Below are 24,068 nucleotides of genomic sequence, written 5' to 3'. Positions count from 1 at the left end.
AGACCATCACACTGAAAGTATCTATGTTTTGCCCTTGTTTCAGAGCATTTCCAATACAGAGTCTGACTCTTTCGCCTCTCCACCGCACCCAGAGATTTTACCAAATGCCTGGCTTTGATAACAATGTATCTAAGGAGACAAGGGATTTTTATCTTCCCTTACTTAGACAATTGGCTGCTGAAGTCCCTGTCCAAAGAAGAATTAGAAAGACATGTTCTCCATTCGGAAACTTAGGTCCCCTCATAAACAAGACCTTGTCTCTGTTGGCCACTTTTAACGGCTATTGGGTACTTCATACTTGTATCCTTGAAGCTACTGTCTATCCTCATTCCCCTCATTAGGACACAGGTTTGTGTAGCTGTTTCTTCTCTCATACTCCCTTACCCATTCTTCTGAGACAGTTTAGTTTGTGTATGGTAGCAGAGAAGACAAATGCCTGATCTGTTATGATATTATAATTTGAGAGTGTTCTGTTTTAAAATGTTGTTACTGTATCCTGTATGTTGAATTTAAATTAAAAGTCTAAATGCCAAAGTGTTTGCTGCAAATAAATTTGGTGTCGGAAAGCTAAGGCAGTGCTTCAATTTCTCCATCTGTAATAAAATGGAGGTGACGCTTACTCACATTTATAAAGCTCTTTGGCATGTATGGATAAAATTCATTAATTGCTATGTTGCATTAGTCCAGAATATGGGTAGTACTAAGTAAGTGAAAAGGATCAAATTGTTATGATGAATTGTTGCAAATTCATTCTTTTAATGTAAGAACAGAGGTTGCAAAACTCCTCAAACAGGCTATTAAAATCATGAAAGGCAAACTGCATGTTTAACTCTTTTGGCCTTTCTTCTCTTGCCCCTTCCCTCGATCCATAATCTGTTGTTCACTCAACTCCTTTCTCCAGTTGCCGTCCTGTCTTCAGGCCTATGTTTCGCTCCACAGAATAACAATAATATATTTTTATTCTGTTTCAAAATAGAATTGGGTGCCAGAAATTGGCTCTCTCCTAATGTAAACAAGTTGCATAAACACAAATGATAATGACTGTGGAGACAGGGGAAACAAGCTGAGCCTGAAGGGAAGGAGAACTCTTGAGCGGGAGGGTCTGATCTTCCACCCAATGAAGAGTCGCTCCCACTGAAGTCGATAGGAGTTCTATGAGCTGGATTGGGGCTGAAGGAGGGAAAGGACTCAAAGTATTTTAAAATAATTTTTTAAAAAAACGTTCGTAGTTTGGAAGCCCCATTTTTGTTACTTTTTGGTATTTCTTTTTCATGATACATTTTTTTGAGTTTTCCTGCCTCATTTGAAAGGAATGAGAAGCTGACACAGCATCTTTGCTGCACGTAAACAGCAGAAAAATTCTGTGCAGAGCATCTTATCAGAGCAAGAGGGATTATAGTAGCCCATCAAAGTAGACGGTTGCATATTCAGAGTTAAAATGAGCAGTTTGAAGTTCCTTTCTTTGCTTAGATTCATCTAAGACCTCTGGTGCTGCCATCATTCCATTCAGTTAAGAGAGAGTTAATTTTTCTTGCTATTCTCTCTTGAATTCTCATTATTTGTTTTCAGAATATAGTACTTTATGCAGACATCTTGTCAAGAAGCCTAACAGTTAAATTCTCTCTCCAAACATACACTGCATGTATTAAGATTCACATTCATATTTTGATATGCATTTTATACATTTTGCATCCTGTACTCTTTGCAGACAGTAATCAAAGTGTGTGTAGACCTGGTTTCATGCTGTTCCCTTCTCCATGTTAGGAATGGGAAGAGGTTTTTCTTGTATTAAATTTCAGATTTGTAAAAGGATTTTGATAGCAGTTCACTTTGTTCTCCAAAAAGGATCTCAGAAGAAAATTAGAGTAGGTTAACTGTGTAATGGAGATCTCTAAATTACAAATTGCTTCCACGGGTGGTCTTTACTTAAACACTCTATTGCACATGAGTACACTCCTCTAATTTGCTACAAGGGACTTAGCAGGCTTTTCATGTTTTGTGTTGGGCCCCATGCATCATGTGGTGGTTATGGTTTTACAGTTACTTTGTATTGATTTCACAAATTTCTTTGAGAAGTTGAAAAGTTAATTGTATTGCAGATTACTCATTCAATCACTTGGCCAGTGCAAATTTTCTGGATGCTCTTTTCAAATGTCAGAGATGCCGCTTATTAAAGACAGTAAAACTTGTCAGCTCATTCAAGAAAAATGGGCTATGTAGGACTGGACGTTAAGATTCTTTGTCTGAACTCTAGTAATCCAACATAATGTCTGTGTGTCCAGCTCACCAGAAGCTTGATCCTATGATAATTGAGTTTGATAATGACCTTCAGATCAATAAAACAGATGTCATGGTAGATATGTGCCTGGAATGCAAAGAACATTTGCAATGGGTGTTTCCTCTTTCTTGAAGAAGTGTCTGATAGCTGTAGAACTTTTCCCCTTGATCAAAGATGTCTGTCTGTCTGTCTCTGCAGATGATCAACAATGTTATATAACTTAGAAGCAATGACACACTTTTTATGCAGGTGAGGTTCAAGTGGTCTCAGAACCAATAAAGCAAAACAAGATTCCCTTGTTTAGCAAATCTCAGTGGGAGCAAATACAAGTAATCCAAATAGTTCCTGAATAATAATGTTGTCCTTGGTGAACTGTACATTGGGTACTAGACTAGACATGCAACAGTAATCTGTAAATTCTTCAGGCATAAAAATCTGACCTTCCCACTATTGCTATCCCAAATGAGACACCGAACAAAGAGACAGACCTAAAATATGTGACCAGCGTGAGCCACCAGAGAAATTCGACTTTGACACAACGATCCTATTGTTTGGGCTGCACGTGCCAGGTGGCATAATTTAGACCTTCCAAGAGTACCTTGAAGATCTACTATTTCCACTCCCATCTAGTGTCTGTAAAGCAACTAAGGCCTGGTCTACGCTGGTGAAATAAATAAAAAATTCCCACCCCTTAACCAACAAGCCCCTTGGTGGACTCAGTTATACTGGTATGAAGGTACCTTATACTGTTATAGTTATTCCCGTTCCCATGTGGGAATATTTGTACTGGTATAAAGCACCTTCATACCAGTATAACTGCATCCACACTAGTGGCATTGTACTGCTTTATACCAGCATAGTTAAAGCGATACAACTTAGTAGAGTATGCAAGCCTGAGTGTGATTTTGGTGAAGCAAAACATAGACTTCTGTTCATAAGCATATAATCCCAACAGGTCCTCTACCAGTAAATAGGAAGAGGTTACTTCAGGCCAATGGAAACAAGACTGAACTTTCCATGCTTCACGGGGTAAAACTGTTAAAACATTTTAACATTCTTTTTTTAAAAGGTTGTGTTTAAAAAATGCATGTTAACTTGTTTTAACTGATATATTTTTAAAGCACAACCTAATAATTTTGGCCTCCCTGTTCAAATTCGGTGCTGGGTATGTGGGTAATTATGGTGATGTTGTATCTATATACTATTTTGAATATATAAATAACTAAGCAATCACCAGTCCACATCACAGAACAGGAAAAATTCAGGTAGGAAGTATAGCAAATCAGCTGAATTGTTCATTACCTTAATTAGAATACAGCCTGAAATCAGCTGCCATTTATGTTGAAAATTAATTTTTTTATGCCTGTGATATGCCCGGGGTTTTGAAATATTGGCTATAGGTCAGAAATATGATCAATATGGATTGGATAAAAAGCTACGTATTTGTTATTATACAGTAACTCCTCACTTAAAGCTTTCCTGGTTAACGTTGTTTCGTTGCTGATCAGTTAGAGAACATGCTCATTTAAAGTTACGCAATGCTCCCTTATAACGTTGTTTGGCAGCCGCCTGCTTTGTCCACTGCTTGCAGAAAGAGCAGCCCGTTGCAGCTAGTTGGTGGGGGCTTGGTACCAGGGTGGACCAGCAGCCCCCCATCAGCTCCCCACTTCCCGAAGTTCCCTGTGCGGCAGCCTCCCAGCAGGCTATCAATTGCTGGCAGTTCAGCTGTCCCTCCCCCCACTGCCATGTGCTGCTCCTGCCCTCTTCCTTGGAGCAGCTCCCTCCTGCTTGCTGTGCTGTGGGGGTGGAAGAGTGGGGCTAATATCAGGGTGCCCCCCTCCTCCTGCTCCTGCCACCCGCTTACGACATCTCCATAGAGCAGCAGGGGGGACACGACAGGGCTCAGGATGGAGGGAGCTTGCTAGCAGCAGCTGCTGTCTCAACTTGCTTAAAAAGTAGAGTGCAGTCAGCCAGCATACTTAAAAGGGCAATGTGCATCTCTCACACTCACACGGTGTGTCTCTGTCTGCCATGCTGTCTCCTCTCCCTCCATTTGTGCTGCCTTGTAGAGAGTGTGGCTACATTAACAGCAATGTGTTAACCCTTGAGGGCTCAGCTGAGTACTTGTTCATCATTTAGTAGTAAGGCATTCCCTGGAAAATATTCCACCTTCTTCCACCCTCTGACTTCACCATCTCAACCAAGCTTCACAATCATCATTGCCGTATACAGTATTAAATTGTTTGAAAAAAATTTCCCTGGAACCTAACCCTCCCCACCCCATTTACATTAATTCTTATGGGGAAATTGGATTCACTTAACATCATTTCGTTTAAAGTTGCATTTTTCAGGAACATAACTACAATGTTAAGCAAGGAGTTACTGTAGTTATTTTTAACCCACTGAGTTTCATGCTTTTGAAAGATATAAGTTTTTTGTCCTTGGTTCTCAGCAGAAAACCAGGAAATCCTATGACTTTGCTCATTACTAGCAAAGGAATTGGAATATTTTTTCCTGAGTTTCAAAAATATTCTGAAGAGCAAGGATTTTGAAAATTAAGGGTTGGCTTTAGTCTATTTCCTATAAAGTTTTTAATAGTAAATCTTGCATTCACACAATCTTACTCTTATTGAGATACTGAAAAATCCTTTTACAAACAAATGATATACAAAATATACATGCTGACCACTTAAGCCACATCCATGGTAAAATGAGGCAACTGTTTACCAGTATACAGCAATGCCTATTAGGGTAGTAAATGAAAAAGACTTTGTCAGGAGGGAATTTAGTTAGAGACCATATAATTATTGACCCATTACCAAAATGGAAACAACAGTGTTTATGGCATATAATGTCAACTGATGATGGAACAAACAATTTTCAAACAAAATGCTAAAAATAAGATAAAGCGAAGCATTGTCAAATGAATGTTTTTATAACAGAACCTGTGACTACACTGAAAGCAATTTTGAACATGTTAACTTTTTTCCAAAAGAAAATATACGCTGTTGTTTTAATACTACTAACAGAGGTGACTTATGACTCCTTTCTTTTTGGAATGCTAATCTGTATTCTTGCACCACCAGCAGCTGGGATTTTAAAACACACACTTTTCTTGCCTTTTTGAGGTCCCGGGGAATGTAAAGAAAACAGTTTTTAAAAATGAAGGGCCTCTGTGGGTTTAAGTCACCAAATATTATTATTATTTTTTTGCGGTCTTTTCAGTGCAGTCAACTTGCTGCTACAATCGTTCTAGCAAAAGGCACTGTCCCTTTTAGGAGGATTTTTTTTTCATTTGTGTAGTTATTACATAGTCCTTAGACGTTTCAGCATGGATTGTTTTTTAACTTTCGGACACAGAGTAGAAGGTTAGTATATAAAACAGTGGCATACTGTGAAAGCTTATAGCTGTTGTATCAAAAAGCTGTCTCCAAGAGTAATGTTGACCATTGTGGAGTGCTAGAATGTAGTATCTGAACATACTTTCTAATAATGATTATGTCTTCTGTTGAGAAAAAAGTGAGGGATTAAATGAGTCTCCGGATGGGGGGGGGAAGAGTACTTTTAAATAGAATGTTGAATTGGATTTGTGCCTGCACCCCTACTGTTCTCATTTGAATGTGTAAAATAAAGGCTGATACCTGTACTTTGAGTGTGATCTTGTGAGCTGCTGAACACTTCCAAAGGGCCCTACATCTCACAGGGTCATGCCCTACAAGAGTAGTGCAAACCCTAATACAATAATTTAATACAACTGATTTCAGTGGGTTGGCTCCTATTCTTCAAGTGCTAACACAAATATTCCAATTTGCAGGGGGTTGTTTTATTCCAAATGTTACAATTTAGCTGGAGTCTTCCAGTTAGAACTACTTCCTTCCATCTTGGGAACAATGTTCATTAATTAATTAGTCCTTATCGCTACTTATGTAGCACTCTCCTATTCAAAGCAGTTTACAAATGCTCATTTCATTTTACTGGCTGCAGTTCATATTCTGCTATTGAGTAAATACTCTTAGGCTTATTAGTTAGTTTGCCCTTGTTATGGATGTTTTGCTAATACATTTGATTAATGCTTGTAAATTTACAATCACATTAAATTTTTCTATTCACAAATTCATAGATTTTCCTTATCATTGTATTATTATTATTTATTTATTATGTAGTAAGTAATTGTATTTTTTTACATTTATACAGTGGTGGTGCTTCAGAGGCCCCCTAGGCACTACACAAACATAGAAGTTGCAGTGCGTGCCCTAAAGAGCCAGTAAGATTAATACAAATATATTTTACTGGTAACCAAATACAGTCACCACCTTAAAATTAAGTAGTTTATGAGCACACTTCTTTTCAGCTATTTCCAGGGATTTGTTTTGCTCTCCACTCCCCAAAAGATCATGTTGCGCTTCTGCTCCTGTTGCCAAAATGCTAAGAATGCAGAATCAGCAATTAAACTGTCTTCCTATTTAAGATCACAATTACAATAGGGCTGGATTTCCTCTCCCCTTTTTGTTCAAATCGTGTGTGTGTGTCCATAACCCTGAAGGAACACCCTATCCCTCTGCTTGTGCTATGTGCTTTTTTTTTTTTTTTTTTTTTTTTTTTAAAGCTATCCGAGTAATCTTACCTGTTGGGGACAGTTGTTGCAGCTCCCCGGTCAGATGTGCTCAGGAACTTAGACACCTAGGGTAAAGTTGGTTAAATCCTATTTTGTCGCAATTATAGTTTCACCACTGTCTATTTTGCTTTTGAGCCTTATCACAATGTAGTTAGTAAAACTTTACTTTCAAAAATCTTTTGCCATTCCAAAGACCAGGTTGACTACTAATGACCCTTTAAAGTCACATGCTATATGAATAATTTATTTGTGATAAAATTTTCTTTTTTTAAGGTGATGGTTGTGGACACACTGTTCTGGGCCTGGAAAGTGGAACTCTTACTTCAATAAACTACCCACAGACCTATCCCAACAGCACGGTGTGCGAGTGGGAGATCCGTGTAAAATCCGGACAGAGAGTTCAGCTCAAATTTGGTGATTTTGATATTGAAGATTCGGATGCTTGCCATTTTAATTACTTGAGAGTTTACAATGGAATTGGAACCACCAGGACAGAGATAGGTAGGAGCTTTTATGTCCCTTTGTTTTTTAATGTTTGAATGCTGTTGTGTGGGGTAGAACTTGAAAAATATTCATTCCTTACTATTTGTTTGCTTTCAGAAATACTTAGTAAACTGTACTGACCATGAACTAACGTGTATTTAATGGTATACACACAGTAACTCTTCCCAAAATGCCAGAGGATTGTTACAATTACATTGAGTTCTAAGCGGGCTGGGACCTTGTCTATCTGTGTGTATGTGTACAGTGCCTAGTACAGTGAAGGCCTTTGGGTGCTATAGTAACACATGTAATAAATGATTAAAAGGAATGAGATGTGTACTGTATACGAGGGTCTCAAATAGGGGGAAGGAATGAATTTAGTGTAATACAGCTATATTTTCTCCTGTTTCCAGAGCAAGAAAATCATGCAAAATTTTTCTTACTTTGATGGCATCTGCTCTTCACAATATTAGAAGAAAATTGATTAGCATGCAGTCAATTTGCTAACGATAGCACTCTCCTAAAAGTACTGTTATGGAAGAGTTAACTTGTAGCTGTTCTGTATGTTTTTTTGTTAGAAGGAAAGGGAGGGTAGAAATAAAAATCTAACAGTATGAAATTTAAGAAGAATAACCCAAAGAAAAGGAGTCTCCAGATTTTCTGTGCAGATGCATTTTGGCTGTTTTACACTTTCTTCTGCAGATATTTCTTTCGGCAATGGTGTGTTTTTGTATAATCCAAGAATATTGAAGTGGCTGAACCAAATCTTGCTGTAAAGGCACTTGTGGAATGCTGGCTTTTTTCAAGCTGACTTGTCTTACTGTTACCTAGATGACTGTGTGAAAATAAGTACGTATGTGCTCTGAGCCCTTGAGCCAGACTCAGTCTAAAATAACAAAGCACTGAGGTCCTTAAATGGCAAGGAACGTCCAGTTGTGATCAGTCTGTTACTCACTTTTACAAGTGAGTTAACTGACTTAAGTAAATATTCTAGTTCATTTGTTTCTTTTGTCTTTCAGCTGTATCCAGCTGGTGTGAGTATAATACGTTGAGCAGTATGTGTCTTTTTCTGCTACTAGCAGATTAATTTATGGAACTAATAAGGATGCTAAAAATTGCAGCCATAGCTAACACAATTTCTTGAATTTACATATTTGAAACAACAGACAGTGGAGATATTAGACAAGTGACTCCCATTTTGATCCTATCTCTTGATGTTGTCTCTAGGCACTTATCTCAGGCAAAAAAAAATCTAAAGTTAAGGTGGAAGGAATCTCAGTTCTGCCAAAAATCTCATAGGAGACTGTTAAAGATTTTTCCTCTTTCCCACTAGTCCCTAAAAAATAGCCAGGAAATTCCAGGTTAAATTTCAGCTTTGGATTTTGGGTTTCATTTATTTATTGCACAGTTAAGATCAGTCAAAGATCTTAACTCTGAAGTGTCATCTGAGAACAACCCTAAATTCTGAGGCAATCTTGTGCATCCATGTGTGTGTATTGAATACCCTTACCTCTTAATAACTTTTTTGGGGTCATGAAAGAGATGAAGATGGATAAAGTTGTTGTAAGGAACTATGGAATCAGAGTTATGGTTGTGACCCTGAATGTATTTTGTATACTTTCAAATGGGTTTTTTTGTTTGTTTTTATTTTTTGGTAAATTGAATAATTCATTTGGAATTTCCAGGCTTTAAATGTTTGTGGGTTTTTGGAAAACTACAAAATTCTCAAGTGTTGTTTGGCTGAAGAGTTAGTTTTTCAAACTTAACTTTCAGTTAATGAACTGTTTGCCAGGGAATTTTCTTATATTTAAAAAAAAATAGCATTATTCAGTGAAAGGAGTCCCTGCACAATTTGGAAGCCCAAGAGGGACTTGGTGAACCTTACAAGCATTTCATTCTTCCTAGACCTCTCATCTTCATGTGGCTTGATATCGCCTATTTCCATTTAACCTCCTATACCTTTCCTTTTTTCACCCCTTCAAGCCTGGGTTGCTTCCAGCAATCTACATCTGGGCCATTCACATTTTGCATATTTTATGCATATTTAAAAAGATGGACACGTATATAATATATAGTTTTAAGTATGTTTATGTTTAATGTAGTCTCATAACACTCAATATCTATGTAACTTATTTGAACTGTCCAAGAAAGTCTATGAGAAGCACTTATACTTGTTAGAGATTCTGAGAGAAATGAAGTTTTAAATCCCTTTCAGTTGCATCACATGAAGGCAGACAACTAAGTATTGACAAATTTTATAAGTGTATGTATAGAAATGCTAGAAGTCTAAATACTAAGATGGGTGAACTTGAGTGGCTGGTGTTAAATCGGGATATTGATATAATAGGCATAACAGAAACTTGGTGGAACGATGATAGTCAATGGGACACGATAATACCAGGGTACAAAATATATAAGAATGACAGAGTAAGTTGCGCTGGTAGGATTGTGCACAATATGTGAAAGAAAGCATAAAGTCAAATATAGTAAAAATTTTAAATGAATCAGACCGTACATAGAATCTCTCTGGACAGAAACTCCATGTTTGGGTAATAAGACTATAGCAGTAAGAATATACTCTTGACCAGAATGGTGCCGGTGATCATAAAATGCTCAGGGATATTAGAGGAGCTACAAAAACAGAAAACTCAATAATAATGGGGGAATTTCAACCATCCTATATTGACTGGATACATATCACTTCAGGACAGGATGTAGAAATAAAATTTCTAGACACTATTAATGACTGCTTCTTGGAGCAGCTAATCCTGGAACCCAGAAGGGGAGAGGCAATTCTTAAGTTTCTATATGGTCAGAAACGTGATGAGCCAAAATGTAATCAGAGGGAAAAGTGAATCAGAGGGAAACTTTAAAAACCATGTATCTCAGAAAACTCTTCCTTTGTCTTGCTCCAAAATATCCAAAAATATTCTATCCCATAATGAGATACGGAATGTGAAATTTCAGGTGTGTTGATTATTTTTGATGGACGTAGGGGTGGGTGGGTGGGAAAGTCTGAAAATCATGCTTATCATGGGAAGTTAGCTTTGTTAGCACTTCTTCATAATAGTGTTCAATCCAGTATTTGAGTGCTGTATACCACTAAATGAAAATAAATGTTCTACAAATACATCTACCTGCAAATTAGGCCCATGTGAGTTCCAAGTGCATTCTTATCCTGTAATTATTACAAGGTACACAATACTGTTTATTGTGATCAACTGTTAGTTAATGGAAAGATCCAAAGTATAAATCTACTGTCGTGCATCGATTAACAGGGTAAAATTACAGCTGGTCAGCGAATACTGGGGGCTTGCATTACCTGGAAGAAAGTTATTTTTTACAAAAGTCTTGAAAAAAAGTCTACAAACTCAAACCACAGTGGAAATTCCAGTCAGAAATTACATATCTCTACTAGAATTTGTGGATCTGTGATAATTTTGCAGAACAACATCTTCTTGCGTCTAAAGATCTCCACAAAAATTGTGACATACCTTAAATACCTGATGGAGAGAATCCTCCCTGAGGAAGAAATCCCCCAGATAAAAAATATGGCTTATTACAGAAATAATGAAGGTAGACTTTGATTTAGCAGCAAAATGTATTTCCCAAAAGAAATGTTGTTTTTTGTTGTTGTTTTAAAGCAGATTTTAACTGTTGTTGCTTAGAACGAAACACCCGCGCTCCCCAAACGTATCTTTTGACTAATAATGGCTAACTGCTTCCCAGATTTTTACTTCTGGGGGAATTCTGTGCCACTGCGCATGCACAGAATTCATGTCCACCACAGAATTTTTTGCTTCCCTGCAGAAAATAACAGGGAAGCAAAGGAATCCTCAAGAGGGGGTCACATGCTGGTGTAGTTTCTGGCACATGGAGCAGCTGTGGGGGCAAGACTGGGGGTGCCCAGGGGTGTAGTTTGTGGGGGGCATAGCCCATCCAAACGTGGTGCTTGGGTGGGGCATGCAAGATCACGTGCCACTGCCTCGCCCCCATTTCTGTAAGCATAAAGTTGCCTGGGTAAAGGAGGGTTTCGCAACAGCTAGCCGACTCTGCAGCTGGACACCACTTCCTTGGTCCTAGTGCTGGTTGTACTTCCCTTCTGTGTGCTGGGAGCCATCCTGTTTTCTGTACAATGGTGAGTGCCTGTGGTGGGGTAGAGCAGGGTGGGTAGAGGAAATAGGGGAATGGGAGTGGGGTGGTAGGGTGGGGGGAAGAGGAAGTGGGGAAGGAAGGGGGATGGTATAGTGTAGGGGGATGTGGGAGTGAGGGAAGAGATGAGGAAGTGGGGAGGGGAAGGGGGATGGGATAGGGCACTGTGTGGGGGGGAACCTAGCATGCGGCATCCCCTTGGCAGCAGCTGGGGCTCCCCCGTTAAGCAGGCCCATCGAACCCCTACCCCAACAAACCCCACCACCCCTGCACATGGACCACCCTGATGAGCCTCCCACCCCACTGAGCCCCAACTAGCTGCATCCGGACCTCACCCTATCGAGCCCCACTCCCCCAGCATCCAGACCCCCCTGTTAAGCTCCCCACACCCAGACCTCTGCTGCTGAGCCCCAACCACATTCACCTGGATCCCCCCGAAGAGTCCCATTGTCCTTGCACCCAGACCCCCCAATGAGTCCCTGTGCATCCAGATCCCCCACTGAGCTGCCTGCACCCCAATTGTCCCACATAGAAATCTCTCACCCCACACCTGGATCCCCACCCCCCACTAAGCCCCTCCATACTTGGATCCTGCTTCACTGAGCCTGTCTACCCATATCTTGTGCACCTGGTGCAGAGGGGCAGGGCCCTGGGGTGTTTCTGGGACAGGCCCAGCCCTTGCGCTGTGTCAGGATCAGGTGCAGCCTCACCGCCAAGTCCCTGTCCGGGAGTGTGGGGAGGCTGCAGGGTGATCTCCCACCTCCGTGCAGCCAGTGGATGTGCTCCCCACAGCCATGCTGGAGCCTCCACATTTATTTATTGATAAATAAAATTTGAATAATTTTGCAACATTTTAAAATATTGTGTGCAGATTTTTTTTTTTTCCTCAGAATTGTTAGGTGCAGAATTCCGGTAGGAGTAGATTTTGGAGTTGTAATGTAAAGTGTATATTAAGCCAAAATACAGAGGGGGCATTATGTGGGCATTAATGGTCAATTAGGAAAAGCTGATGTCCCACAGTGACCATCTCAGGTTATCAGCTCATTCCAACTATTAATTAGTACCCAGAAATGGATTAGGTGACCGTTTGCTATTAAATATAAAAACATGTTTAAAAGAAGCTTTCTTCTGGACTTCTTCTAACTTCAGGACTCTATTCATTTAACACCACTGGTATGATGTAATGTGAGTGGCACGTTGTATCCTTGGTGTCTGCTTTATGTCCGTTTAAATGAAAAATGTTGGAAGATCATATCTGACTGCTTCAGATACTGTTCAAGATGATTTTAGTGAACATTAAATGGATTAAACACTGGATAACTTGTCATCTCAAAATGTAATATTTCATGGATTCATCATCAAGGAGTGGGGGAAGAGTTTCCAGTGGAGTCCTAAAGAGATTAGTTCTCAGCCCAGTTCTGTTTAATATTAGTATAAATAAACATATGTATAATCATTTCTGATAAAGTTTGCAGATGGAATCATGCAAGCACATGTATTTTTCACCCTACCTAGTAGGCTTAGCCCTTGAGCTAGTAGGTACTGGGGAAATTTTTCTAGCTTCATGGTTGGTCTTGCAGTATACATAGTCAGGAGAATTCAGTTTTTATTTTTTTTTATAATTTTGCTAGATAATATCTATTCATTTTTAAGCATTTTTTATTTTTATCTATTTAAATTTTCACACTTATGGGAAATTATGGGGGGAGGAGGTTGTCAGACAGTAATTATTTAATGAACATAGATGTTTAGATTCAAAAAGTTAAAGCTTTATAACTGTTGAAACACAAATTGTCAACATCATGTGTCAAAATATACAAAGTAAACATCCTTAAATCAAGCTCTAATAAGTTCTTACGCATCATTTGTCTGTCTTTGCCTATCTGTAAATGTTGATTATTGATGGAAATATTTTTTCATTGCTTTGTGTATGTATGGTAATTTGACTTTTACTGACATTTTACTAATAAAAATCTAATCCTTCCAAGCCTAGGGTATACAGAGTTCACCAGGAGTCTGTGTCCATGGTAAACGTCGGGCTTTGCTGCGAACAAATGCTTTCCCAGGGCTAAAACCAGACAATATTTAAACCTGTTGTGTTCTCTACAGGTCTTAGTAGTATAGGAACCTGTTGTTGTAGTCTTGCTGATACTGGGACTTAGTTCTCATGCAATTTGTCATATTGTTGTTCTTTCCTATTTAACAATGGTAAAAGATTTAGAAAATGTGAACTGAAGAAAGGTTAAAAAAACCCGGATATGTTTAGTCATGAGAAGAAAGACTGAGGGGGATATGATAGTTCTTCAAATGTGTGAAGGGCTGTTATAAAGAAGATGGTGATTGGTTGTTCTCCATGTCCACTGAAGGTAGACAAGAAGTAATGGGCTTAATCTGCAGCAAGCGAGATGTAGGTTAGATATTAGGAAAAACTTTCTAATTACAAGGATAGTTAAGTCCTGGAATGTGTTACCAAGGGGAGTTGTAGAATACCCGTCACTGAAGGTTTTTAAGAACAGGATGGACAAACATCTGTCAGATGGTCTAGGTTTACTTGGTCCTTCCTTAGTGCAGGGGGCTGGATGATCTCTTGAGGTCCCTTCCAGCCCTACATTTCTAGGGTTCTCTAATAGTCCTATTTAACTGTTATGCTCTTTAAGCTCATGTTCATAGGTATCCGTGATTGAATCAACAGTTGAAATGCATATGATGTCTGTACTCTCCATCTCAAATACTGAGTATGTTCTTCACTTACAATCAGTTCACTTTAGCTTCAGTGTAATTAGAAAACTTAATGTGAGCTTACACTGAACATAAACAAGTTTTTTTAATGATTTTTTTTTTTCTTCATAGGAAAATACTGTGGTCTGGGCTTTCAGATGGACAGTTTAATTGAGTCAAAAAGTAATGAAGTCACAGTACAGTTCATGAGTGGGACACACCTTTCTGGGCGTGGATTTCTTGCCTCATATTCAACCACTGATAAATCAGGTATTTGTCAGATTTAGTTAGTTACTCTGTGTAGTGATTAAAATTAGAGCTGTATAATGAGTACAAACTTTTTTTTCTGTGTTTTCAACATGAGCAGTAGATATCTAAAAATACACACTCTTTTAGATGTAGTCTTAACACTTCTCAACTGTCCTACCCCCTGGATACACTAAGTTACTGTTCAGAGTGGGTTAAGGAATGAAACAGCTGCTTTAGATAAAAGATTAAATACATTTGTTTGGAGTATAACAACCAAGATGCTGGATGAAGGGTCCTGAAAGATTTTTAGTGTAGATCACCTCTTTATAGAGTGGCAGTACCATGGAATTCTGATCCCATTCCCAGTCTCCTATAATCCCTGTGGTAACTGTTGCATTTTTCTACCTTTCTGTTTTCACACACATCTATCAGTTCCAATCTTTCTGTCTGATCTGCTCCTTGTTACCTTGTCCCTGCATGTTATCCTATTTCCTTGCTTCCTCCAAGTGTTCTTATGGCTGGGGATCAGCTGGTGGCTTCTTGTCTGGTTTTTTGCAAACAGCTTCTTTGTTCCTCTTTCATGCTCTTGTGGTGCTGTGGCCTGCAATGGAGGCTGCTATACGTGTTCTTCCTCTTCCTTTACACTTGCTTCTACTGGTGTTCAGCCTAGACACCAATAGAAGTGGATGTAGAACTACACATGATCCTCCAGTTCTCTGTGGACCACCAGCAAGGTTCTGCAGGCAACAGTTTGAGAACCTCATTGTTAGAGTTAATACTACAAAAAAGTGGAGGAGGTCTTCCTTTCGTTCTCAATTTTTATTATATTTGTTTTCTAATTTGACTTGCATAAATTTGTGTATTTAAACTTGACAGCTCAGATTGACATAGTGGATAAACGTATCAAATTTTAGTTGTCACTCTTCGATAATGTGGGAAAGGCCCTCCTGTGTTCTGTATTTCATCCTGCTCCACTTGTGCAAGACTGTCATATGTTAACACCCAGAACCCAAAACTAATTTTATCCTCTCTATTCAGTTTCCTCTTGTAAACAGAGTATAAGAATTTCTGACTTTTTAAAACATAATACAGTGCACTTACAAGCATTCTGTGAAGCATTCCCAGGAATAATTAAAATTAAACTATGCAAAATAAATGAACAAGATCAATTTTGTAATGTTTACATGCTAAATTCTCAGTGGATTTTACCAGTCATTAGTACAAATTATCAAGGTTCTACTGTAACAGAAAAGATTCACAATTAGTATGTTATTTAACAAATACATTGTTTTTCATTCAAAGACTTTTCTGATTGAACCACACACAACTGATGAGTCTGAGAGATTCAATTAGATGGGCTTCATGTACTTTTTAAAAAGTTGGCTAAAATTGGTTGTCTCTGTCTCATTCTTGACTTAATATTTTTTTTCTTTCCAGACCTAATAACCTGTTTAGACAATGCAAGTCACTTTTCTGAACCAGAATTCAAGTAAGACTGCTCTGCTTGTTTTTTCACCCTTCACTATGGTTATTTTACTGTGATTTTATTCATGCTGTTACACACATCATTTGCACTTTGTTTCAAACAGAGTCCTTTGGATGGTGAAATTTAAATGATTAAATGATAAAATCATAAGTTTTGACCTTATAGTTTCCAAAAATGAAGATAATCATTTTAGTATGCAGTAGAACCTCGCTAATTTGCACTAAATGAACACACAGAAAAACCAGCAGTGTCCCCGCTTTCCAGCCAAAAATTAATAGTGCTAATGAGGGCTCATGTTACTAAAAATTCATTGCTTTTACAAAATAGATTACAAAATGTGCAGTAGATAAAGAGAAATATTACCTTTAGTACTCATGTCACCCCTAGGGGATGGTACTTCTCTGAAACTGTTTACAGTCCCAATGACCACCATAATCACTTCCCCACACACACTGTTTTTTTTAGTTCCTGGAGGAACTGTGGTATCTCTCCCTCCTGGAATAGAATACAGTCCCTAAAGATACTGTGTGTGGTTGCGATATCTGTCACAACTTATATCTAACATACTTTTGTCACATGATAAAAGCATATTTTGTGATGCATTAGCCCTTGCTTTTCTATTATTTATTCACTTACTAATTTGTAAAATTAATTTGTCATTGGCCTCACAGTTAGTGTGAATGAATGAAGTTCTGCTGGGACGTAATAGGCATTTGTGTTCTTTCAGGTAAATGGTAGACAAGGCTAGTCATCAGGAGACCTGTTTTTCCCAAATAAGTGAATCATTTAAAGCTACAAAGTATTGTAAAGCCAAAACATTAATTTGGGCTACAATAGTTACATTTTGCCTATAAACTCATGGCACCACCACTCTTTCAATATTTGACCTTTGCAATCCTTTCTTCGCAATCTCTGCATATTCTACATTAAGGCTCCAAATCAACAGTTTGCCCCTATTCAGCAAAGTGCTTAAACACTTGCTCAGATCCCATTGACTTTACTGGGACTTGAGCACATGCTTAAGTACTTTGCTGAATAGTGTATTCCAACTTTTTTCCTCAGGTGTTTGTTTTTTCTTATTTTGTGGTAGAAAGTGGCACTAGAAGGTGAACGTGTGCTTTCATCAGCAATACAGCTATCTTGCCTCCTGCTTTCTATGCTCTAAAAGCATTAGCCTGAAGCCAACCAGTTTCGTATGATTATATTCTGTACCGTACACTTTTCAGAGTTAACATTTTTTTAAACACCGTTTAAAAGGTTATAAAATAAAAAAAAATCACTAATGCTAGAATTCTGGATTCTGATTTGAAAACTTCAGAATTTACAGATGTTATGTAGTGTTGATACCAGACATAGGGATATAGACTTATTAAAAATGTAGTTAAAGCACATACTTTCATGACATTCCTGTCAAATGCCTGGTTTTTACTGTTCTAAATCTTTTCCTGAATATATATTTCTGATTTATATGCAGTGTTGTTGTAGCCATGTTAGTCCCAGGCTATTAGAGACACAAGGTGGTTGAGGTACTATCTTTTATTGGACCAACTTCTGTTGGTGAGAGAGACAAGCTTTCGAGGTTATACAGAGCTCCACTTCAGGTCTGGGAAACATGCTGAGTGTCACAGCTTAAATACAAGGTAGGACAGATTGCTTAGCATAAGTAGTTAACATTTTTCAAGGGGCCATTTTTAACAGGCCACTTCACCTTGAATGGCCCCTTGAAATATGTTCTCTGCTTATGCTAAACAATCTGTTCCACCTTGTATTTAGCTGTGATGCTCTATTTAGCTGTGATGCTCTGAGTACATTTCCCAGACCTGAAGAAGAGCTTTGTGTAAACGCAAAACCTTGTCTCTCTCACCAACAGAAGTTGGTCCAATAAACAATATTACCTCATCCACCTTGTCTCTCTCTTTCTGACTTGACAGCTGTCTCAAATTATGACATACTGATAGGTGGCAGCTTTAGACAGCATTATAATACAGTATTATAGTCCTACCAAACGGTAAATTGTCTGTCTGTCTGGTTTAAGCTGCAAAACTATAAATTACAATGTGCTGCTTGCTCTTTTTAAAGTGAAGTGCAATGGCATGCATATATTGACTTCATATCTCCTTTTCTTCCAGTAAGTATTGTCCAGCTGGATGTGTGATTCCTTTTGCTGATATTTCTGGCACTATTCCTCATGGATATAGCGATGTAAGTAAATTTAGACAGTACAGTATATTCATTTTAAGTTTGATTAAATTCTGCACTTTTTGATAAAAATCTGCTACATATGTTTGTTTTCTGTCAGCTCTATTTCCTTGGCTCTGGGAGTAGATACTTCCTATTGTGACATGCTACTGATTTTGCTCAGCTGCTTAATGGCTGGAGCTCCGGACGTTGCTGTCTCCAAGAAGTGGTTAAGCACTCCATAGTCTTACGTTTTGATATCCGCTGAGAAATGTGGATCACTAGAATAATCTTCGGTACTTCCCATTTTATTTCTGTTGGCTGGCTGTCTCAAGCCTATAACATTCATGTTCCTAGAGAGGAATCTAACTTCTTATTGGCATCCTCTGATTTCATGACACTAATGGATCTCAATAAACAGCAGTCATATTTTAGCTCTTCCTCACAGAATGGAGATTGATCATGTGCACTACATTATACTCTGGCAACAAAAATAGCTGATTATTTAGTGTTTCCTCTTGTAATGTGTATAAAAGCATCTAAGTTGTGTGTGTTTAAGTGCTAAAAAGTGTATTCTCTGACAACAGACAGCACAGATGAGATAACATGATGAGTGGTGCTCTGTCAACAAATAAGTATGTAGCGTCTCAGAATTGAATAGTGAGCAACTATACCCTTCCTGCACTTTCTGTTAAGAGAAACGGGTTACAGTAACCAGTTTTTTCCCACCTGTCTTTTAGAATATGTAGATATGTATATTCTCCTTACCTAGTCTAACCTAAAAGATTCTCAGGAAAATAATCTTAAACTGAAAATCACTTGCATCACCCAGTATGTAAGTTTCAGCTAAAGACCTTATTTAAGCATAATGTTTGTATTCTGTACACTTCCATTACACTTCTTTTTTAGAAAACAGAAAAATGCAAAGTTGTACATTTCATGTCTTATAAATTCAAAAATGAATGGTGCCTGTGGGGAGACAATTAAATAATAACAGGTTCTTTATGGCATAAACATTCTGAAACAGTTCGGGGGAAAAAAATATGAACATTATTTTCTATTTTCTTCAAAGTCCTCGTCACTTTGCATGGCTGGTGTGCATGCAGGAGTGGTGTCCAATATTCTGGGTGGCCAAATCAATGTTGTAATCAGCAAAGGCATTCCATATTATGAAAGCTCTTTGGCTAACAATGTCACCTCAAAAGTGTAAGTATATTTGCTCTGTTGTTTTCATATATTTAATGCTAACCTCTTGGTAATAGGAGATGTAAATCAATCTGTGATCATCAGTTGTATCAATGGAAAACTGTAAACCAGTGGAGTTACCCATCTATAGCAATGGTAGATTCTGTTCTAAGTAGGTTCTTATACTGTACTCATTTTTGTGGTGCATATGATTTCCTGTCCAAATTATTGTAATATCTAGGCCATAAGTGAAAATTAAGACTTCATTGCAAAACTAGGGAAACTACCTTCAAAAATATATGGCACAACCATAAACTCCTAATAGTTTTTCTTTTAAATAATAATTTGATTGAATATATGCTGTTCTTGGCTGCTACTTTGTAGTTTGTTGTCATTCATGTATATAATAAAACTATATAATTTTTGTAATTCTTAGTTCAGTTTTTCTACAGTGGGATAGTTTATTTTTTTTCATTTTCCATTTTAAAAAAATAGCCAGGGAAGGTTTTTTTAAAAAAATTCTTACCTATTTTAGTGTAAATCTTCAGTTTGAATCTCAACAGCTGATACTATAGCATGTCCTATTGCTGATTGAGACACTGAGGAAAGAGCAGGTGGCTGCTCTTAGTTTACTTGAAATCTGTTTTTCAAGGCTGACTGCTCAGACCAATCTGAAATCCATTGTGGTATGTCTTTGGACAAGTAGATCATTGTCTGTTTTGAGACCCCCATCTACATTTGGGAAATTTTCTGAAAATTTTCTGCCATTGCTAACCCGCTGTTCAGCCTCGTTGATGACCGCAATGTTGGGAGCCCTAATGTAGAAAGACTGCTGGCTGCTCCTGGCATTTTGAATACTGTATCATGTAAATTTCTTTAGAGCAACTCTAATTGGTAGGGTGTAAATGCCAGTGTCTGTTCTACACTAGGGCTCCCAACATCGCAAATACCAGTGGAGCTGAACCAGTGTTGGTCACAGTGGGAAATTTTTAGAAAAAAGTTAGTTTAGACAGGACCTAAATTCCCACAGTATTCTTGTCAGCAAGTTAAAGTAGTATGGGCTGGATGAATGCACTATAAGGTGGGTAGAAAGTTGGCTAGATTGTCGGGCTCAACGGGTAGTGATCAATGGCTCCATGTCTAGTTGGAAGCCAGTGTCAAGTGGAGTGCCCCAGGGGTCGGTCCTGGGGCCGGTTTTGTTCAATATCTTCATAAATGATCTGGAGGATGGTATGGATTGCACTCTCAGCAAACTTGCGGATGATACTAAACTGGGAGGAGTGGTAGATACGCTGGAGGGCAGGGATAGGATATAGCGGGACCTAGACAAATTGGAGGATTGGGCCAAAAGAAATCTGATGAGATTCAATAAGGATAAGTGCAGGGTCCTGCACTTAGGACGGAAGAACCCAATGCACAGCTACAGACTAGGGACCGAATGGCTAGGCAGCAGTTCTGCGGAAAAGGACCTAGGGGTGACAGTGGACGAGAAGCTGGATATGAGTCAGCAGTGTGCCCTTGTTGCCAAGAAGGCCAATGGCATTTTGGGATGTATAAGTAGGGGCATAGCGAGCAGATCGAGGGACGTGATCGTCCCCCTCTATTCGACATTGGTGAGGCCTCATCTGGAGTACTGTGTCCAGTTTTGGGCCCCACGCTACAAGAAGGATGTGGATAAATTGGAAAGAGTCCAGCGAAGGGCAACAAAAATGATTAGGGGTCTGGAACACATGACTTATGAGGAGAGGCTGAGGGAACTGGGATTGTTTAGTCTGCGGAAGAGAAGAATGAGGGGGGATTTGATAGCTGTTTTCAACTACCTGAGAGGTGGTTCCAGAGAGGATGGTTCTAGACTAGTCTCAGTGGTGGAAGAGGACAGGACAAGGAGTAATGGTCTCAAGTTGCAGTGGGGGAGGTTTAGGTTGGCTATTAGGAAAAACTTTTTCACTTGGAGGGTGGTGAAACACTGGAATGTGTTGCCTAGGGAGGTGGTGGAATCTCCTTCCTTAGAAGTTTTTAAGGTCAGGCTTGACAAACCCCTGGCTGGGATGATTTAATTGGGGACGGGTCCTGCTTTTGAGCAGGGGGTTGGACTAGATGACCTCCTGAGGTCCCTTCCAACCCTGATATTCTATGACCTGAATGAGCACTGAAATAGATTTTATTTTTTTTAATGGATTCATAGTCATGTTTTCTTCTGAAGCACCAACATACTGTGTTATGGAGTCTGAAGGACTTTGAGTATTAAAGGATTACATATTGTCAGAAGATCAAAAACTGAACTGGGCTGTTGGTATTTGTCTACATTTGAAGCATCAGTGCTGCAGTGCTCTTTGAAATATTAGAACTTGTAGAACTGAGCTTAGGTTCAGTTTGATCTATTAATGTTTCAAGTGTTGTTGTGCCTGGACATTTGGTACTTGGAAAAAGGATATTGCACAGTGCAAATTGAGAGTAATGTGGTGGTCCTCTTGATTTAGAGCTGCCTTCTGGTGTGACAAAATCCCAGTAAATGAGAGAGGGTTTGGGTGGAGGGAGTTGACCATTGTTTTCTTGTTCAGCTTCATCATTTAGATAGCCAAATCTTTTTAATTTGCTCTTCTTCTAGATATATCATTAGCTGCACTTTTATACTTTTATTTTACATTTGAAATGATTTAAACTAGGTGGTACTTTCTAGGCCAGGTTTTAGCCTGAAGCAAAGGTGCTCATACTGACAGTGCTGAAACCATTATCCATAGTGGTGGTAACAGGTGCTACTTCAATAGAAAAAATATTTGGGTGTGAATAGGTTCCTGGTGGGATGTAGTACTAGAGGAAAAATAAATTTGAGAACAATTTGTCTTAACTGTTTCAGTGACGGCCACAAAAAGAGCTTTCTTTTTGTTTTTTTGCAGAGGACTATTATCTGCAAGTCTCTTCACGTTTAAGACTAGTGGTAAGCATATCACTCTATGTACTGCATATTGATTTTTGGGACACTTTTTTTAAAAAATAGACCTGTTGTGCGTGCAACTGACTTTTTTTTTTATCGTGTTAATCAAATACAGTAGTACATTTTAGATTTTTGTGTTTTCACTGGATTATTGTGAGGATTGGTCGGAGTTTGAGGACTTGGAGTATACAAATAAATGCTGAGTATCGTTGGTATCGATACTTTTGTCTAATTTAGTGAGACCCTTTAATTTAATTCAGTTGCTCTGAGACATATTTTTACTTATTCCTAAATTAAACCTCGACATTTCCAGGTTTGAGACATTTAAAAATGTGTTCCCTCCAGCCTCCAAAGTTTAGCCAAGTTATAATTATTTGGCCCTTTAAATCTTTTCCCATATGCCAATATTCAAGAAGGTTTTTTTGCCCTGCTACAGAAAGAGATGTTCTTTTACCTTTTTTGTTGCTTTCTTAATATAGTTTTAAAATATAAGAATAAAATTATTGTAAGTGTATTCTGAAAAGTGGCAAGGTTAGTATTTGCTCAGTCATTCTATATTTGTAGCAGTTTTTTACATTCTATTTCTCTGTTCTGTTTTACTTCATCCTTAAAGTTGCCTCTTGCTGAGTGTAAACTGAGTTTTAAAAAATATAATTCTCAAGCCACTTAATTTGTATTCTATGTTCTTATCTTTCTGGTATTGAGATGCCCAGAACTGAATATAACATGCCAATCCAGATTCTTTCTTGCCAGAGCCTTGCCAAGAAACTGTCACATCCTTGTTATGCCAATATGAATGCCTCTGCACATAAAGCCACAAATTTCATTGATCCTTTTTGTTGGTGCATTGCATTGAAAACTCTCATTCAGTTGCTGTGCAGTATAATTAGTCTTCTATCTTTCAGAGCATTACTTCTTTCCATGTTTTACCCTTCCGTCCAATATCTCTTCCAGCTTATTTTCTCCAAGATACATTAGCTGTTGTTTTCCAAACTGAATATAACTTTTCTGTAGGTCACTTTTTAATTATTTCTTTGTCCTTATTGATATTTGTAACACCTCCCAATTCAGTTTCCTCTGTAAATTTCATTGATGTACTATTTACCTCCTGATCTAACTCCATTAATTAAGTGATTAATGTCAGACTAATGTTGCTCAGCAACCCACTAGAGCAGTGGTTCTCAAACTCTTTTTTTCGCCGACCACTTGAAAATTGCTGAGGGTCTCGGTGGACCACGTAATGATCTTTCCAAATGTTGTTTGTACGGTTAGCTAACTATTGTAAAGTGCTTCGGATAAAAGCACTGTATAAAAAACAACTTCTTTTTTTGTTCTGCAAATAAAAGCACACAACTCATATTTTAATATCAGTAGTCTTACCTTTCTAATGTGATGGATGTGCCCTCTCTCCCCCACCGCAGCAGCCCCAGCGCTGGGGCTGAGAAGGAGGGGGGTCTCTCCCCAGCCACAGAGCTGGAGCTGGGAAGGAGGGCCGTCTCTCCCCAGCAGCCACAGCACTGGAGCTGGGGAATGTCGCCTCTTTCTCTGGCCACTGCAGCCCTGCACATCCCAAATTCCCCCGCAGCCCCTCTTCTCACCACACTGCCCCTCCCACCTACCCCTTGTTCCCCCCGAAGGCCAGCACCTCACCTTATATGTGCGTCTTCTCCAGGGTCCAAGCACCTAATTAGTGGAGCCATGCCTGCGCGGCTCCACTAATTAGGTAGGTGGCCTTTCATTCTCTCGTGTGTGGCTGCCCAGGCATGCACCTTAGAGGGAACTATCCGTG

The 24,068-nt window shown here is 38.7% G+C and overlaps 1 protein-coding gene across 2 annotated transcripts in view; it reads left to right on the top strand.

Moving 5' to 3' along the window:
• Positions 1 to 24,068, top strand: part of DCBLD2 (discoidin, CUB and LCCL domain containing 2) — a 65,544-nt gene that overhangs the window by 16,470 nt on the left and 25,006 nt on the right. The window contains exons 1-7 of one of the 2 annotated variants that reach the window (XM_073307573.1): positions 7,487 to 8,225; positions 8,396 to 8,410; positions 14,379 to 14,516; positions 15,933 to 15,984; positions 18,111 to 18,183; positions 19,232 to 19,365; positions 22,242 to 22,282. In XM_073307573.1, the coding sequence (XP_073163674.1) occupies positions 14,405 to 14,516; positions 15,933 to 15,984; positions 18,111 to 18,183; positions 19,232 to 19,365; positions 22,242 to 22,282 (412 nt within the window). In that variant the 5' untranslated portion in view covers positions 7,487 to 8,225; positions 8,396 to 8,410; positions 14,379 to 14,404. Of the gene's footprint in view, positions 1 to 7,166; positions 7,395 to 7,486; positions 8,226 to 8,395; positions 8,411 to 14,378; positions 14,517 to 15,932; positions 15,985 to 18,110; positions 18,184 to 19,231; positions 19,366 to 22,241; positions 22,283 to 24,068 lie in introns of those variants that run through there. The other variant, XM_073307570.1, reaches the window with a different exon arrangement.

Source organism: Lepidochelys kempii, chromosome 1, assembly GCF_965140265.1.
Source record: "Lepidochelys kempii isolate rLepKem1 chromosome 1, rLepKem1.hap2, whole genome shotgun sequence".
Lineage (NCBI taxonomy): Eukaryota > Metazoa > Chordata > Testudines > Cheloniidae > Lepidochelys > Lepidochelys kempii.
This window is presented reverse-complemented; position numbering and strand designations above follow the sequence as displayed.